This window comes from Sapajus apella, unplaced genomic scaffold (assembly GCF_009761245.1).
Source record: "Sapajus apella isolate SASKATOON/1434 unplaced genomic scaffold, GSC_monkey_1.0 scaffold11, whole genome shotgun sequence".
In the NCBI taxonomy this organism is placed as follows: domain Eukaryota; kingdom Metazoa; phylum Chordata; class Mammalia; order Primates; family Cebidae; genus Sapajus; species Sapajus apella.
In genome coordinates, this window is record NW_022436951.1 from 34,562,333 (window position 1) to 34,580,145 (window position 17,813).

Here is a 17,813-nt window from a genome sequence, read left to right on the forward strand (position 1 = left end):
AAATTATCAAAATCACTTGGGAGTTTTTTGTTTTGTTTTGTTTTTCTAAACAAAGAAATGGCATGAGGGGTTGCCCCTTCACAGACTGCTTTAGTAGGAGTAGGATGAGGCCCAGCCACTACTATTCTGAAAATGTTCATGGCTGCATCTGAAGTGTAGCTTTAATTAAAATGCTGCTCAAGAGGTTCTGCAGAGGTGTGGCTCTGGGGAAAGAGTCATAAAAGGTAGTATATTATATGCATTTATATATACTATATATACAATATCTACATTAAAAAGAAAACCTATATAATCACACTTCATAGTTTTGAAAAATAATCCAGATACCAGAGATAATAATAGTATAGTAAGATCAGAAGAGAGAGTCCATTACCCAATAACCCATACCGCAGGTGAGCAAAGAAATCAACCGGCAGTGTTTTGTTCTGTATTTCCTTAACAAACTTGCGGGCTGTGTCTGGTGGGTCTCCGGTGCCCGTGGTGGAAACCACAACAACAAGAGGAGCTGTTTCGGTTTTTAGGTCATACTACAAAACAAGGATATCAAGTCAAGGACCTAACGCTACAGGCGTTTTTGATTTAACACAGCAGCAAAGCAATTACCTTAGTTTCCTGTCTTGTATTTCAATTTTCCTCCTTGCCAGGTTTTTTGAGATGTATGCCAGAGTGACCAACCCAATGACTAGGTGCTCTCAGCTTAATCAAGTTTCCTAATGCAGGATTTCATTCAAGGAAACCATGCATCTGATTTGTTGCTCAATCATCAAGAGGTTGGGAGGATTAACAGGTCTTTCTCTTATGTGATATACCAGAGGCAGAGACCAGAAAGGCAGAGACAGGACCCATCCCAGGTTTCCATCTAGTCTAGTCTTTCATTTTTAGAAAAATCAGAGGAAACAGGATATAGTCAACTCTTTGCAACTAAGTCATTGGCCAAATATTAACATGAGCTCTAATATGCAAAGCAAACCAGCCCTGCTAAGAGCCAATTATCAGGCAGCTAGGCACTGTGATGAGCTGCCAAGGAAGAGCAGCAGCTAACAGAGTGTAAACATCTTTTCATAAGAAAGCAAAAAAAAAAAAAAAAAAAAAAGCAGGGAAAGAGATGTTAAAATGGGGATAGGGAGACTCAGAGATAAACAGAACAGATACATAAGCATTCAGGATTAACATGGCAAGACATGGAGGTAACAAACAGGATACTGTGGTAAAGAAAGGCAGCCATAAAAACACACCAGCTCTGAAATCTTCAGCAAAACATAAAACCAGCCACGTGTACTGCATGTGACACTAAGGCAGAGGGACAAGAGGGCATTTTAAAGCTGGGAAATTAAAAGTGTTACCCCTTCTAAATCAGGGACTTGGCTATCAAGAACCGCTCCTTATTCTCTCAGGTTTCTAGAGAGCTGAGAATATAATTAGCTATAAGTCTGGTTATAAACTCTTACAAATCATGTTTCTTTATTCTTATTCTCATGTTAAATTTAAATATTTCAAATAAAGCACTTCCCTGTCCTACTTACAAAGACTTCACAAGCTCTGCTGCCCATGAACGCTATCTAATTTGGCTCCAAATAATTCACTTTATTTTTCATGCTGGTAATAGAGTTAACAACTTGAGCTAACTTTTTACCAAGGCATTTAATGCTTCCAAGAGTCTACACAGTTCTGTGTTAAACTCTGTATGCATAAAGTTTGTATAAGTAATGTCGGTCCCTTTAAAAAGGACTATGTGAACTAGGAAGGAGATTAGATCATAAACAGCTAGAGAAACCATTCAGTCAGGGAGAACAAACAGCATGACTAACTTGGTGTTAAAAAAAAATTTCACTGTTCAACTGACTGTCAAACACCTGCTGATCAACTTACCGAGGTCAACCACAAGGGGCCAAATCAGGGGTAGTTTTGATACTGATGACCTTGGTTCTGTCCAAAGTAACAGATTCAGATTACATTTCATCATGTGGCACTGCGATGTGAATTTAAGTTACTGTAGAATGACAGGGCCTGCTGACTGGTGGTCTCGTCCAGGAAGCTCCCTTTTCTCTACTGTCTACCTCCAGAGTCACCATGGCAGGGCTGCATAAAGGAACTGGGTGAGCCTCCTATGAGCTGGGTTTAATTCACTTCAGCTGCACACAGTCTAGCATTCTGAACTAGAGTTTCAGGAAAGGCCAGAGGGGGTTGTGTACTTGAGTCAGAATACCGGCAGGGCAGTCTCTTGTGGGTCAAGATGGCCAGGGGGAGACCTATATTAATTCTAGCTAAATTATAAGCTTGCTTGGTTCAGAGTACACTGAAGTTTGTATACCAAACTAAACTATATTATTGGTGCAGTTAATTAGAAATCGAGCAGTAACAGAAGGCCTACGGTGAAGACAATCTGAGAGCACTAACACCTGGGAACACCGAGGAGTGGTTGCAGAGCAGGCAATACTGCTCTGGTCCCATGAATGCCATCTCAACATGGAGACTGCATGAGAGTCTCATAAAGAGGGCTTATGCAAAGATCTCTGAGAAGGGAGGCAACATTTGCTCACAAGATCTGGGAGGGTCTTTGCAGATGGGGGCTGGCAAGGAGGAGAAAAGCCCTGCAGGGCAGAGATTACGGAATGCCTCAGGCTCTGCCTAGGTTCTGGGAATATGGAGTGATTTTAATTGCTCTATGTCCTCAAAGCTAGGGAGACAAAAGCTCCTGATGCATCGGGTGTGGTCAGACTGGGTGGCTCCTCATAGGCTATACTTCTGATGTAGATGCACCCTGGTAATAATCAGTGATAAACTCAGAGTACTAGTTTAGCATGTCTTAGAAGAATCTCAAGTGCTGTTAAATGCTCAGAGCACTAGTTTAGAATGTCTTACAAGGATCACAAGTGCTCCCCGCCACTTACCTACCCCTTCACCCTCCCTTTCTATGCCCATAAGATCAATGAGATTATGCCCATAATAAAAGTGTTTCGAGCCCAGAGCTGGGGCCAAGGCATTTCCCACTGCTGCATTGATCCCCTAGACCTATGCTGTAAATTCTACTCTTATGTCTGTCTGTATTTCCTCAATTCCTCCTCACCACAGGGACTAAGGGCACCCACGTACGGGGTTGGGGCCAGTACCCAACATCTCTGAAGTATTGAAGTGATATGAACTGCTTAGTGGTTGGCACATCATCTTGTGGTATAAAGCCCCTGCTAACTGTTAACACCTGAATTGTCTGAAATAGTGTAATCTGGAGGTGGCAACCTAAATAAAAGAACACAGGATTGTAAAGTTGCATATACCCTAAGGTAGGAATTTCTGCAGAGACTGAACTTAAACAACCAGTCCCTGAAGAAGAGTTTCATCTAGATCCCAACACTACTGCTTTAAATTCTATTTCACAAAAGAATCTAGGCAGTCTTTCATTAGGAGGAACTCTAACAGGAATGGCAAGGCCTTTCTTTTGGGGAAAAAAGTGGGGCACTAAGGTTCATGAGACAGAAAGCACATCTGAGCACTCACACATCTCACTTGTTCTCAACAGCCACTCTGTGAAATAAACAAGGCATATGCTACTTCTGCCATTTATAGTTAAGGAGTTTCTACTTGCTTCCATTTTTGAGGCCATTTAGTTTAATTCAATTGCACACTTCTAAATTTAAAAAAAAAAAAAGCTGCTGAAATCTTACCATACTATTGAACAAATAAATTTGTTAAAAAAACAAAGATTATCTGGTGGTATTTAGTGTCCTTTTCATAATCATCACTTCCCAACCAAAATTCTTCAAAGCACAAAACAGTAAAACCCAGAGTAACGGCTCTCACCTTGTTGGACTCACTAATGCAGTGAAGATCTGCAGAAAATCCATGTGTCACTGCTTGCTCACATATTTCTTCTGCTATGGCCTTTGCCTGTCCCTGCTGTGTGGCATATAATAACAGAAACCTCCTCATAACTCCAAGACATGTAACAGAGAAACTGAAAAATGAGGGAAAAAAGAGAGATCATCTTTTTAATGAAGTAGTAACAACCTGAAGTTATTAATTCTCCCTCAATCTTTAAGAAACTGCAACAATACACATACATACGGGTATGCAAGTCTTTTCTAAATTTGTTTTTAGCACGAATCTTAAATGAGCCTAAATAAGAATTCATCAAATTAAGGAATATAGGAATGAAACTCTTAATTCCATGGCTCAAAATCAGATTACCAGCTCGGAATTACTTGGGCTTGAATCTGTGGTTCGTTAAGTGCAACCCATTAAGGCAAGCTCCCCAAATGATCTTTACCACAGCCCCTTTACCCAAAAAATGGGACTATTACCATCTACCTGAAAAAGGATGCAACACAGGCCAACAACCTGAAAAAAGCTTAGGCCACCGTATCGCTCACCAGTCTTAAATATCTGTTGCCTCTTTTTTTAAAAAAAAAAAGTAAAAATTATATTCAAATGACAGGATTCTTGGTTCCTATTTGATCCTAACATTAAACTAATCAAAGTACTAAAGGTAACTGATGCACGTATTTTCCTTTGTTACTTAATGCAAATCAAAAATATGTGAGTGTATGGGCGTATAAGTGTGACATGGTAAAAGCCCCATAAAACTGCACACCTCAACCATACCTCGGCTTTCCGTTGAAACTGCTCTCTGTAACCCTGATGTGACAGGCAAGCAGTCCAAACCCACGCCATTTTGGCCCCTGCGGCTTGTAATAAGTAACTAAGGTTTGTGATTTCCACCCTACCCAGGCAATGTGTAAACTAACGCTTATCTTGACTTCTGTGAACCACTTAAGTAACAATTGGAATGTCCTAAATCCCCTGGCCCTTGGAATGTCCTGAGTCCTCACCCTCATCTCTGCCAGGAGGTGATCTACAGAATCCACTGGCCCTCAGAATGTCTGAAGCCCCTCACCCCCACCCCCCGAGGTGGTTTACAGGTATAAAAGGTCTTGACACCCTCCTTTCTGGACCACGGGTTGGAGAGACAGGAGTCCTCTGTGGCTGCCAGCAATAAAGGCCCTGCAATTTGGCATACTTTTGTCTTGGCGTTGACTTTCTATGCTCGCTTCAGTACAATATACACATACAAGCGCACATAAAGAATAAATATTTCCAATCCACTTAAACATTTTACTAACACGTTTTTACTGAAGAGATTAACAGTAGTAAAACAACACAAACAGATTTTTTTTCCCCATACTCATCTAACGGCTAAAACTGGAGAGCTGTCAATTTGTAGAGACAGATTTAAACTGAAAACCAAACCAAAATCTTAGTTTTTGGTGAATGAACCGTCAAGAACAGCACCGGGCATAAAACAGATACTCGATAAGTCATTTGAACAAACAATATAAAAACACTACACATTTACAGCTTACAGAAAATGGTGGGAACGATAATGTAAACCTTACTACAGCTAAAATTTCTGTCACTTCCCATGAAACACACACATCCTAAGGGCTTCCCAGGATCAATCAACCCCTCACCCCTGCTACTGGCCCACAGCCTGGAACCGCATTCCCACGACTCTCAGCAGAGGCCGGGGCCCCAGCAAACCCAGGGGCGGCGCAGAGGCCGTAGGCAGAGCTCACAGCCGCATCCCGCAGGGTAGGCGCTCGGAACGTCCCTAGCGGACGCCCCTCCCCGGCACGCCCCCCGTTCCCCACGTCTCCGAGTGCGGTTTCCCTAGGCCTGTAGCGCTTAGAACCAAAGGCAGAACAGGCGGAGGGCCCCACACCCCCCAGGGACCTCCCCGAGCAGAGGCCGACAGGGGGCCAGGCACGCGCTCCCAGGGGCACCAAAGCCAAGCCCGCGCCCGACGCCTGCGGCGACCCCCAGAACCTGAGGACCGAAGGAACCACGGGCGCACGCTCCCCAACCCGGGCCGACTCTCTCTCGGCGTTAGTGCAGGGCTGGCCGGCGGCCGGAATCCGAGAACTGTAGCCACCAGAAACGCTCACCTGCGCCCCGCCAGCCTAGGACTAAACAACACAGCGCGATTTCCACCAACCTTGAGCCCGAGCACACTGACGTAGCGCCCTGCTCGGTACCTAGGACCAATGGGAAGTTCCGCAGGGGACCTGGACCAATCATATTGCTCCGCCGTGAGCCGGGAGCCGTGCTTCCGCCCCGCCCCGCGTTTGCTACGGAGGCCCACGAGGCCCTGGGAAGCTCTGCGGCCACCTGGAGTGATTGGCGGGCAGTGCGCGGTAGGTGTCCCCGCGGGCTCTCGGCGTGGTTGGCCAAGCTGGGTGTCACAGACCTCGCCAGCTTTCTCCTCAGGCTGCGCCGCCCGGCCCGTGCCTCAGCGCAGGTCCCCGGGGCCCTGGGTTTGGGTGTGCTTGGCCCACGAATCCCTTTCAATTCTGGGAGGACGCGCCCCGGGGCTCCCCACCTGTCTGTCCTGCACGCTCCTGATCCCAGATCCCCCCGCGGCGTCTCTAGGTCTGGACTGGCTGCCTCACCTTCTCCCTTCATAGATCTGTGTTTTGCTTTTGCTTTTCCTACCTTTTTTCGATTGCCTGAGTAAGCTGTTTCTTCAACCCTGACCGTCTCCAATCACCGAGGGGAAATCGACAGCCTAGGGCCTTTCCAGCGCGTTTGTTTTCAGACGGAGTCTCGCTCTGTCGCCCAGGGTGGAGTGCGGCGGCGCAGTCTGCGCTCACCTCAGCCCCCGCGTCCTGGGTTCAAGCGATTCTCCTACTTTAGCCTCCCGAGTAGCTGGGACTACAGGCGATGCCACCACATCCGGCTAATTTTTTATTTTTAATAGAGACGAGGTTTCACCATGTTGGCCAGTCCACGCGTTTTTACCCTTGCCCTGCCCTAACCTCCCCTCATTTTGCCTACTTTACCTGTTCTTGGTTTGTTTGATTTTTATCGAAATGTAATTCCTTCCTTCAACCAACGTTTAAGAGCCACCCTTAAGAGCTGCACTGCCTGAGTTTGAACCCTAGCTCTGCCACTTAACCACCTGCATAAACTGGGCAAAGTGACTTTGTGCTTCAACTTCTTTGCGTAAAAAGATGGTAAATGTACTTAATCTGTGTAGGTTAATAGAATACCTACAACAGTGCTTAGCAAGTGGTAGTGATTGTTAGATGTCAGCCACTTTCTAACTCTAGGATGCAGAGACCTTGCTCCTCTGGTATTCATATGTTATTCATCCACTTTTTTTTCGGGTACTCGTTTGTAGTTTCATAAACATTGATGTTGGGTCAATCATGTTCTCAATGTATGTAACCATGTCTTTTTAAATTGTTTAGTTATCAAATTGAGAATCGGATGGCATGGCTTTAATCATCTTGAGGAAGAACCTTTATCGTTTATCTGATTTTCGGATGCATGGAACTCTGGCTACTTTAAAAAATCAGCCTCCAACGCATGTTCACAAGGTAGTCAAGGACCATCTGTGCCCTTGGTTCTGTTCATGGCAACCTGAGCCTTTCAAGGTCAGGTTCCATCATGCCCGTTGTAAAAACTTTCATTTGGAAAATGGAAATGACCTTCATCCACTCAGTGGGCCAGTATTCTCTCAAGTATCTGACTGGGACAGGCTTGACCAAAATATTAAAAATGAGGACAGTCAGAGGTTTTACAAGAGATTAAGCAACTTGACTTCATCGGAAGAAGTGTTAAGTTTTATAAGCACGATGAAAACCTTGCCTGACACTGTGGCAGCAGGAGCTTTACAACGAATCTGTGAAGTGGAAAAAAAAGATGGTGATCAAGGGCTGCCAAAAGAAATACTGGAGAATAGCATCTTTCAAGCTTTATGCTTTCAGTTTGAACAGGAACCCTCAGAGCTGTCAAACAGAAGTTTGGTGACTGCTTTGCAAGCTCTGATTCTGTTGCATGTGGATCCTCAAAGTAGCCTGTTACTGAACCTGGTGGCAGAATGCCAAAATCGTCTCAAAAAAGGTGACCTGGAAGTTCACAATCTTTGTATCCTTGGGGAAAGTCTGATTAGACTGTACGGTCCAGGTTGTGTGACACTAGAACTGATTATAAGTCAACTGCAAGGTGAAAAATTGGAAACATTTACCCCAGAGGATATTGTGGCCCTTTATAGAATCTTGCAGGCATGTGTTGAAAAAGTGGATGAACACCAGCCATTTTTAAATAAGATAAACAACTTTTCCCTTGCAATAGTTTCCAACCTGAGTCCTAAACTGATGAGCCAAATGCTCACTGCCCTGATGGTTCTTGATCAAAGTCAAGCACTTCCTCTGATTATAAAACTGGGCAAATATGTCGTGAGGCATATCCCACATTTCACTCACAAGGAGCTTGGGAGAGTCTTGGAGGCGTTCATATATTTTGGGCACCATGACAGATTTTTGACAAAAGCCCTAGAGCAGCATGTAGCTGCACTCCATCTCACGCTGGATCCTGAAGTTGTCAGCAGAATCATGGAGTACTGCAGTAGAAAACTGATTCTTTCAAAACCCATCCTCAATGCAGTGGCAGAAACTTTTGTTTGCCAATCAGAAAAATTTTCACCTAGTCAGATTTCTACATTAATGGAACCATTTGGAAAGCTCAATTATTTGCCACCAAATGCCTCTGCTTTATTTCGAAAGCTGGAAAGTATGCTATTCACTCATTTCAATTATTTTCCACCCAAAGCACTATTGAAACTTCTTCATTCATGTTCACTTATTGAATGCCATCCAGTCAACTTTATGGCAAAAATATTCCACCCCTTTTTCCTTCAACGGCTACAAGGTGAGTTGGTTATAACTTCTGACAGTAGGAAAAAATTAACCTTTGTACTGGCGGTGGTTTCAAGTCTCTTAAAGAGGCAATGCCTTGCTTTTATTTTTTCTTCCATAGTGATAAGATCTGAAGTTAACAGATGCTGGCGTAAACACAGCATGCTAGGATGTTGCATAGAGGGAGGAAAGCTGTCTCAGATAAAGTGACTTTTGCCTTAGCTGAGAAATTGCAGCATTCTTATGAGATATGGTGAGCTGATGGCAGTGGAACTAGCCACATTAACATGTTAGAACTTTTGATGAATGAGCAACTGTATCTTTTTTTTCATCTGAATTCAAGGCCACCCAAGTATGTCAAATTTCCGGCACTCCATAGTTAAAGGAAATTTTCGCTAATTCTCTGAACATTTTTTATCTCTTTTAATTGTATTCTGTAGCGAGGAACTTGGGTTCTTAGAAGTCAGTTTCATCTGTGGCAAGAGAGGGGGCATGGTTAATTCTAACAAGTTAATTTCATAGTGTCATTTAAAAGTATAATACTTCTATCTAGCGTGTATAAGGCGATATTCAATATTCATGATGTTCGCGTACATATTTATAATTCAGACATAACTATACCTCAATTCAGACATAACTATAACTGGGATGCTTTCTGTTTCAGATGAAGAATCTCATTTGGACAGATTGAGTCGGGCACAACTGACCCAACTTTTTTTAACCTCAATCCTAGAATGCCCTTTCTATAAGGTAAAAGTATGAACTGTGTGTGGCTTTATTTCTTTATGGGTGCAGTTTCCTTTTGTCTGCCCTGAAACTTTTTAAGTTCCTTTACTTTTTATCTGTCTCAATAACATCATGAAAAAGCAGAATTTCCTTTACTTGGAGCTAGTTGCCCCCAGATAGGCTTTTCTTTGATAAATTGACCCCATTTTTGTGTTCTTGTTCTGGAAGGAACAATTTTCTCTATGTAAGATTTCTTAGGAGGTTGTATCAGGTGCTGCAGGCATGTGTGTTATAGTATTTCTCCACTCTCTCTGAAGGTTTTATAGGGTTTTAGTACTAGGTTTAGTACTAGCTTTCCCATAGCTGTTTGTTATCAAAGTATGAATGTCTGGACTGAACAAATACCTAAATTATTTGCAAGGGCAGTACATTTTTAAGCCAAGCCAGAAGTTTCACTTTTATCTAATAGAGTTTAGTTTACCTAGAGTTTGTTCTTCCCATAAAGTACTATAAAGATTCATTCTAATATCTATCACATTCCTTATGTGGGATCAGAAATAGCACACCAGACTCTGTCATTCTTTCTCTGCTTCTCTATACTTGATTCTGAATCATAGAGTATCTGATTTTTGAAATAAGGTATAAGAATGGAAAAATACCCCCTTTTTAAACAGCTTAGACAGTCCTAAGTTATATAAAGATAAATAATAGTTAACCCCAATCTCTTACCATCGCTAAAGGAACAGTATTAGAAGCGGTTTCTATGCCCAAATATATACAGGTGCATAAACACTGTCTATTTTTTCTCTTGTCAAGGAATGAGACTGACTAATCAAAGTACAGTTTGCTTTTGTGCCCAGTATATCATGGACATTCCTTGAGACCAGTGCACACAGGTCACATGCATTCTTTTTAGAAAACCATGAGATTTCATGGTGTTTATTCCACTATTCCACTATTGATGCACTTTAAGGTTTTTCCCCAACATTGTCTCCATCAGGAATGCTGTAATAAACATTCTTGCAAATCCTGTCATACTGGAGCCCTTTTGGTTTTTTTCATATATAAACTAGATTCCTAAAGATGGGGTTACTGGATTAATTTTTGATAGATACTGGCAGATTTTTTTTCACTAATAGCTATAGATGTCACATTCCCTCAGCAATGAATGAAGGTGGCCATGTCTCCGCCACTTCTATTACAGTGTGTTAGTAGTCTCTTTCGTTTGTGTTCCTCGACTAAATGAAAGAGGGTATCGTACCATATATGTAAATTGCATTTTAATGAGCATTAATGAAGTTTAGCATATTTTCAAATATATGTTGGCCATTTGCATTTCTTTTGAATTGCCTTTCTACACCTTAATTTATTTCTGTTGGATGATTTGTCTTTTTTATAAGGACTCCTTGTAAAACAGATATTAACTATTATGAATGTTGTACTTATTTTCCCCTAATTTGTACTCATATTACTTTTTAATATTACTTATGATGTCTTTTTAAATGTTCTGTAGTCGAATCTGTCTTTTATGACTTCTGATTTTCCTGTCTCACTTAAGAGCATGAATATTTTACAACATTTTTTAAAATAATCTAGTTAAAATTTTATTTAGATCTTTGATCTAAAAATCGAATTTATTTTTACTATTTATATACGTATTCTAATTAACAAATAAAATAAAATTGTATATACTTATTGTGTTCATGTTTTGAAATATGTACACATTGTAGAATGGTTATATCAAACCAATTAACATGTGCATCACCTCCATACCTATCATTTTATTTTGTGGTGAGAATATTTAAAATGTACTCTCGCTGGGCATTGTGGGTCATGCCTGTAATCTCAGCACTTTAGAAGGCCAAGGTCAGGAGTTCCAGACAAGCCTTACCAACATGGTAAAACCACACGTCTACTAAAATACAAAAAATTTGCTGGACCTGGTGGCACATGCCTGTAGTCCCAGCTACTCTGGAAGCTGAGGCAGGAGAATCGCTTGAACCTAGAAGGTGGAGATTGCAGTGAGCTGAAGTCGTACCATTGCACTCTAGCCTGGGCAACAAGAGTGAAACTGTCTGAAAAAAAAGAAAGTACTCAGCCATTTTCAAGAACACAATACATTCTTATTAACCGTAGTCAGCATGTTGTACCACCTGGAATTTATTAGAGTCTGTAATGGATGACAGGATTTTAATTTAGTTCTTTTCCAAATCTGTTTTCCATATAGATAACCAGTTTTTCAGCATTGTTTATTATATTGCTATCCTTTTCGTTCTAAGTTGGAATGCCACTTTTATCACATTTTTCCACTACAGATTGAGTATCCCTTATCTAAAATGCTTGGAACCAGAAGTGTTTCAGCTTTCAGCTTTTTTCATATTTTAAAATATTCTCATAATATTTACCAGTTCAGCATCCCTAATTCAAAAATTTGAAATCCAGTTTATTCTTGCTCCCTCCCCATTCCTTTTTACCTTCCTTCTTTACTTTTCTTTCTATTTATGGTGACTACTTTAAAAACACATATAAAAGATATTTTGAACTATTAGACTTGAACTGTAACAATAGAAGTTTGCGTCGTCATTTTGAGAGAGATGCCTGTCCCAGTTCCTGGAAAAGTATCATGCCTGTAAGGTAATGTTATATCAAACTTTTCTACCTAGGTAATCTTCAGTTTATTCTCTGGTTTTATATCTCATTTTTCTTTCTCATGTTTGCACATATGATTTTTAGGGTCCAAAACTCCTTCCTAAATATCAAGTGAAATCATTTCTTACCCCATGCTGTTCCATGGAGACCCCTATGGATTTTCATCTTTATAGCTCTGTGAAGATTGGGCTGATTGACCTTTTAGGAGCAAGATTATATTTTGCTTCAAAAGTGTTGACACCCTATTGTTATACAATAGGTAAGTAGTATAAGGAGTTTTGTTGTTTTAAACCTAAGCATCCTGTTCGATTTTGGAGATATATGGGACCTAGAAGCAATAGAAGTTCTCTGGAAATGCAAAATGGAATGGTCCCCTCCCTGAAGGCAATTTGAAGCAGGTGGTTAGCAGCAGAACTGTAGAGTCAAGACTGTCTGGGTTTAAGTCTCACATGTTAGCCACATAGCAAAATGTCCTGGGCAGAATATTTAACCTTTTTCTGCTTGCTTTTTCCTCTGTAAAATAAGAGTAATAGTGACTTCAAAGTCTTATTTAAGGTCTAAAGTAGCACCTGGAACATAGGAAATGCTCACTAATTGTTAGCTACTACTAAAACCCAGGCCTGCACTGTCCAACTATAGTAGCCACTAAACTATGTGGCTATTTAAATTATTAAAAGTTTAAAAAAATTCCTCAGTTACATTTCAAGTGCCCAGTAGCCATATGTGTGGCTCATGGCTACCAGATTGGACAGCGCCATTACAAAGATTTCCACATCCCAGAAATTTCTCCTGGACAGCACTCCCAGTTCTCTGTCCTTACAATTCTCCTAAATCGTTGAGTAGAAGAAAGCTGTCTCATAAAGGACATGAGTTCACAGGCTTCAGATGGTCACTTCTCTTTACAAAGGGAACTGCAGTTTACCAGAGGGGAAGGACAGGGAAGCCCTCCATGCTCGAACACCAGGTGTCCGGGTACAGCACACTTTCTTTACCTACCGTGGAGGCACTGTGAGCTGGAATGATGGAAGTTCTGAGTTGCATAGGTGTCTAACGGCTTAAGGGTATTCTTCACAGTCTGGATCAAAGGATCTCTGCCCTGCTATAAGGGGAAAGATAAAACATGCATGGTTCTTGTCATACCCCAGGTAACTTCAGAACACGTTCTGTGGTTTAGCATTGTTGAGCCTTCTTAATTAAAGGCTGACTTGATTGATCATAAAAGCCAATTAAATTACAATTCTCACCATTGTGTGGTTGTGGTCATTACTTTGCAGCCTTCAGTCCAATTGACCAATGCAATGTGGAAGGAATCAAAACAGAGCAAAGAAATGAATACAGGAAGATAGTGTTTATGAGGGTATCACAAGAGGAATTTTTCCTTTCTTCTCTCACCAGATGTTGAAATTAAATTAGATGAAGAAGGATTTGTATTGCCATTCACAGTTAATGAAGATGTCCATAAAAGGTACAGAAAAATGTTGTGTTTTTCACATTACAAGTGTTGTTGAGGCTAATAAGCAGTGGTATCTTTTTCTCAAGAAGGTGAAAAAAATAGATACGATTCTGGAAATTAAAATACTACTTTTCAGAATGTCATTTTTGGAAATTCCTTGTAATATTTTATAAACGTTAATATTAATAAGATCAAATTCATGAGGTATTTGAAAATAATGTTGGCATATAGTAATAGCCAAATCCCAAATAAACTTTGGCAACTAAAATATATAGTAAATATTTTGGATTATTTTAAAAATTAAATTTCTTTATTTTTGATTTTTCAGGATAGCACTGTGTATTGATGGTCCACAAAGATTTTGCTCTAATAGCAAACACTTACTAGGAAAAGAAGCTGTTAAACAAAGACACCTACGGTTACTCGGTTATCAAGTTGTTCAGGTACAATTTCACCTATTTTTTTTTTTCTAAAAGGAAATCCTAATTAAAACTTGTTTTTTTCCAGGTGACTGTTAAATCATAAATAGGCTGGGTACAGTAGCTCATGCTTGTAATCCCAGCACTTTGGGTGGCCGAGTTGGGCAGATCACGAGGTCAAGAGATTGAGACCATCCTGGCCAACATGTTGAAACCCTGCCTCTACTAACAATACGAAAATTAACTGGGTGTGGTGGCATGCACCTGTAGTCCCAGCTACTCCAGAGTCAGAGGCAGGAGAATCGCTTGAACCTGAGAGGCGGAGGTTGCAGTGAGGCAAGATTATGCCACTGCACTCCAGCCTGGCGACAGAGTGTGAGACTCATCTCAAAAAAAAAAGTAAACTGAGCCACAATAACATTTTAAAGAATTTGATGAAACAGCAGTTAATGAATTGGACAGCACAGAAATGGCTTGCGAACACATGAGGGAGGCTTTTATAGAAAGAACACAAAGACCCAAAGAATAGACTTGATTGGTTACAGTTATATATTCTTGTTGCTTTGTTTGAATTATTCTGTGGACAGTTTGTAGTTACGTAATTATGAGTTTGTGAGATGCTTCTGATTGGTTAAGCATAAGTTCTATTTTTCTCTAGGATAAGCTTTTACAACAAATATCCCAAATTAAATTGTGTTTAACATTTGCTCTTTAAACAATATGAAGGTTATTTCCAAGGCCTAACTGGCTTGGTCTGCTCAGAAATCTTTCAGGCACAGGCTCCATTTTAATTTACTTTAGCAGTCCTAACTGGCCTGCCAGCCCAGTGGACCACCAATCTTATGTCTCGTTTAAATAGCAACGTTGTTAATTCGGCTTAAATCTCTTGTCTTATATTTTGAAATACAGCATTTTCAGAGCTTTGATTTGTCAAAAGTGGCACATACCTATATTCATTATATGCTTAACTCTGCTTTTAGAATTACTCAATTGTCGGAATATGTGTTCTGTTTTAATTTCTTCTTGATTTAATAAATAATAATGGACAAGATAATCTATTATAACGAGGAGCTTCACCAACACTTCCTATTTAAGACCTCTTCAGTGTTTTCACTGTGGATAATGTAATAAAGTCTTATGTGAGGGCTCAACAGTGCATATGAATGAAGCTGCCCTAATTCTCTAAGCTGTCAATACTGGGCAGCACTCTGATTTCATATCTGCCGACTGTTTTCTCCATCTTGCACCTCCCCAGCTGAGTATTCCTAAAACTAATCATGCCAGTGTGTGCTCAGAAGACTTCATTGTTTCTTTACTGCTTACAGAATAAAGTAAAAACTTCTCTACATTTTAACATTCAAACTCTCCGTGGTCAGCCTGCAGCCAGGCCCCTGACACGTGGTTACTAGCCGGCCTCTCTGCTCCCAGCTGAGCAGCTCACTTCTTTACTGAGCCTCCTGCTCCCTCTCTTCATTCCTTCTTTGCCCCTGCTGCATCTACCAGCTCTCTGAATACTTACTTTCCAGCGGTTCATCAGCATCCCCCTTAGCTAATGAAATGCCCACTCCCTGTCAGCACTAGATCACCAACCTACAGCTTGTTTTTCATATTTATTGTGTAATTTAACTTGTCACCTCACTTGTAAGCTCCTGGAAAACAAGGGATCATGTTTAATTCTTATTTACATATTCTACATATTAATTTAGCAGATATTTACCAAGCCCCTTCTCAGTGCCAGGCTTGAACAAATTTTAACGTAAAATTTATTCACTGAATACCTTTATCGCACATGATCAATTGTTTGATGTATAAAAAGTATCTATGACGCCAGTATTAAATTAAAATTAAAATTTTACCACAACAAATGTACACATGGTATAAGGAAAACTACAGACCCTTCCAGATCACCAGTCTAGAACATATTCTGCAAAGTGGCTAATTCACATTATATTCTTTTTTTAATATTGAGTTCCATAAAAATGTAAGTTATTTCACTGTTTGAGTTCTGAAGCCAGTATTCCTTCTTGTCACCAATGAACAGTGTTTTGAGAAAATAGCCAGGCAATGTTCTAGACACTGGGGATACAGGATGAAGAAGGTGGTTGGGAAATTTGCCTTCCAGGAGCTTACATTCTGCTGTGGGGAAGCATATAGGAAACAAGGTAATCAACAGCCAGAGTAACCTCAGATTTGAAAGATCTTAACCAGTTTTACTTTTCTACCTTTACAGATGCCCTATCATGAGATTGAGATGCTAACAACAAGACTCGAAGTGGTGGAATATTTACAAAGAAAACTATTTTCTCAAAACACTGTTCATTGGTGACAAGAAGGAATACTGGCTTCAGAACTCAAACAGTGAAATAACTTACATTTTTATGGAACTCAATATTAAAAAAAGAATATAATGTGAATTAGCCACTTTGCAGAATATGTTCTAGACTGGTGATCTGGAAGGGTCTGTAGTTTTCCTTATACCATGTGTACATTTGTTGTGGTAAAATTTTAATTTTAATTTAATACTGGCGTCATAGATACTTTTTATACATCAATTGATCATGTGCGATAAAGGTATTCAGTGAATAAATTTTATTTTAAAATCTTTTGTCATAGTTATCTGCTAAATGAAAATAGTTTGCTCTTTAGAGACCTTTTATTTTCTAGCAGACGTAAGAAAGTTATCTCTCTGTATTCTGTGAGTGGAAGTGAGATGTACCATAAGGAAAGGGAGCAATGAAAAACAGAGTACAGTGCTTTGGATATAAATATTATGGAATTACACAGAAACAATCCTTTAGTTAATACGATATATTAGTTTGGGAACTTTTTTTAATAAAAATAGAGAAAAGTGGAAAAGCAATCTAGGTAGGTTTTTTGGGGAGGTGTTTGATTGTAGGAAGGATCTTCTAAATTTTAGATCAAGAATGAATTAAATTGTAGTTCATTGCAGAGGCTTCATTGCCTCCTTACAGTCAGGTTACAGTTTCAGGGGAGAAGAGGACAATGAGGCCGACTGGAGTAGCAGAGCTTTGGGGTTGGACACTCAGGCTTCACCACAAGTCATGCTGTGACCTTGGACCAAGCAGCTGCTGTGTAGCGTTCACCGACTGTGCTGAGCGCATGCTGAGCACTTCAGCATGACGCTTGTGTGGCTCTCACATGCCTTCTAATTTAGGTACTTTTCCTATTTTACAGAGTAGTGGGCCAGCTCAGAGATGGTGAATGTTCTACCTGATCATTCATCATGAGTGATGAATGTCAGATTTGAATCTGTCCCTAAGAAGCAATAAAACAGTGCTAAAAATTTAGGTTCAGGAATCCTACAGCTTGGGTTTGAGTTTCAGTCTTATTGCCTACTAACTGTGACCTTGAGCTTCAGTTTCCTGAGAGCTACTCTTAATATTGGAATGGAATTTCTGTCACGGCCCTATGGCTTCTGCAGCAAGGCACAAACTGTGTGTTTTAAAACAACAGAGATTTACTCTCTCACATTGCTGGAGGCTGAAAAACCCAAAATCAAGGTGTCAGTAGGGTCGTGCTCCACATGAAACCTTGAGGAGAGAGCCTTTCTTGCTGCTTCCAGCGTCTGATGACGACAGACATTCCTTAGTTTGTGGGAACATAACCGTCTTCCATCTTCACGTGCCGTCTTCCCGTGTGTGTGTGTGTGTGTGTGTGTGTGTGTCCCTGTGTCTTCACGTGGCCGTTAATGTGCACGTGTCTCTGTCTTCACATGGTGTTCTGGTTTGGCTGTGTCCAAATTTCCCTTTTACAGGGATGCCAGCCATACTGGATGAAGGCTTACTCTAGTGGCCTTATCTTGATTACATCTCTAAGGTCCCTATGTCCAAATAAGGTGACATTCTCACATAC

At 40.6% G+C, this 17,813-nt stretch overlaps 2 protein-coding genes across 5 annotated transcripts in view; one reads left to right on the top strand and one right to left on the bottom strand.

The window, feature by feature from the left end:
- Positions 1-6,602, bottom strand: part of MTRR (5-methyltetrahydrofolate-homocysteine methyltransferase reductase) — a 32,886-nt gene extending 26,284 nt beyond the window's left edge. Inside the window, exons 1-3 of one of the 3 annotated variants that reach the window (XM_032279120.1) lie at positions 6,487-6,602; positions 3,799-3,952; positions 374-527 (exon numbers count right to left, since the gene is read on the bottom strand). In XM_032279120.1, coding sequence (XP_032135011.1) covers positions 374-527; positions 3,799-3,927 — 283 coding nt within the window. In that variant the 5' untranslated portion in view covers positions 3,928-3,952; positions 6,487-6,602. Of the gene's footprint in view, positions 1-373; positions 528-3,798; positions 3,953-5,939; positions 6,031-6,486 lie in introns of those variants that run through there. The other 2 variants (XM_032279118.1, XM_032279119.1) reach the window with 2 other exon arrangements.
- FASTKD3 (FAST kinase domains 3) lies at positions 6,105-16,540 on the top strand. Of its 2 annotated transcripts, none has more exons than XR_004269363.1 (7): positions 6,105-6,188; positions 7,245-8,706; positions 9,358-9,443; positions 12,153-12,327; positions 13,343-13,533; positions 13,850-13,964; positions 16,171-16,460. XR_004269363.1 is itself a non-coding variant. In XM_032279121.1 (7 exons), exons 2-7 carry the CDS (start codon positions 7,269-7,271, stop codon positions 16,264-16,266), a joined length of 1,980 nt encoding a protein of 659 aa, XP_032135012.1. In that variant the 5' UTR covers positions 6,105-6,188; positions 7,245-7,268; the 3' UTR covers positions 16,267-16,540. The 2 variants fall into 2 exon arrangements, 1 of the variants encoding a protein (XP_032135012.1); XM_032279121.1 differs by having other exon boundaries at positions 13,464-13,533; positions 16,171-16,540.
- Positions 16,541-17,813: the final 1,273 nt, after the last annotated feature.